Genomic DNA, 1,017 nt, shown 5'->3' with positions numbered 1-1,017 from the left:
CCTGCTGAAAAAGAGGCATTAACGCAGTAATGATGCAAATCAAAATTAGCGGCTTGTAATCTGAGAATGTTTATTTACAGCAATACTAATTTTTCTTTTCCTCATCTCTTTCAGCCGAACAAACGTGTTCACCTTGGAGCTACAAATATTGGTGATTTGAGATTTGAGCTCATCCCCCACTGTTCCTGCGCAAGTCAGGACCAGAAAAATGAGTGTCCAGGGGAAAGGCTTCCCCTTGGACCTTGGAGGAAGCTTCACTGAAGATGCTCCGAGGCCACCAGTTCCTGGTGAGGAGGGGGAACTCGTGTCCACGGATCCAAGGCCGGTTAGCCACAGTTTCTACTCCAGTAAAAGCGACGTCATTAGGAATGAGACATCCACAGCAACACCGAGGCGCTCTGATTTGGATTTGGGGTACGAGCCTGAGGGGAGTGCTTCACCAACTCCACCCTACCTGAAGTGGGCCGAGTCGCTGCACTCCTTGCTCGATGATCAAGATGGTATCAACCTCTTCAGGACTTTCCTGAAACAGGAGGACTGCGCGGATCTGCTGGACTTCTGGTTTGCCTGCAGCGGCTTCAGGAAGCTGGAGCCGTGCGTGTCTAACGAGGAAAAAAGACTCAAGCTGGCAAAAGCCATTTACAAAAAATATATCCTCGACAACAACGGCATTGTGTCCCGGCAGATCAAACCGGCCACAAAAAGCTTCATCAAAGACTGTGTCATGAAACTGCAGATTGACCCTGACATGTTTGACCAGGCCCAAACGGAGATTCAGTGCATGATAGAAGACAATACCTACCCTTTGTTCCTTAAGTCGGATATTTATTTGGAATACACGAGGACAGGTGGGGAAAGTCCAAAAATTTATAGCGATCCGAGCTCGGGGTCGGGGACAGGTAAAGGGCTGCCCGGTTATCTGCCGACTCTGAACGAGGACGAGGAGTGGAAGTGTGACCAAGAGGCCGAGCCCGAGGCCAGCAGGGACTCGGCCCCTTCCAGCAGACTCACACCGAA

General features: G+C 50.3%; 1 protein-coding gene across 1 annotated transcript in view; it reads left to right on the top strand.

The window, feature by feature from the left end:
• Positions 1-208: 208 nt before the first annotated feature.
• LOC104273610 (axin-1-like) overlaps positions 209-1,017 on the top strand; it is a gene marked incomplete at its 3' end in the record, with an annotated part of 37,800 nt that continues 36,991 nt past the window's right edge. Inside the window, exon 1 of the mRNA XM_009868996.1 lies at positions 209-1,001. Coding sequence (XP_009867298.1) covers positions 209-1,001 — 793 coding nt within the window. The remainder of the gene's footprint in view (positions 1,002-1,017) is intronic.

This window comes from Apaloderma vittatum, unplaced genomic scaffold (assembly GCF_000703405.1).
Source record: "Apaloderma vittatum isolate BGI_N311 unplaced genomic scaffold, ASM70340v1 scaffold41764, whole genome shotgun sequence".
NCBI lineage: Eukaryota > Metazoa > Chordata > Aves > Trogoniformes > Trogonidae > Apaloderma > Apaloderma vittatum.
Note: the sequence above shows the minus strand (reverse complement) of the source record. Positions and strands in the feature narration are given on the sequence as shown.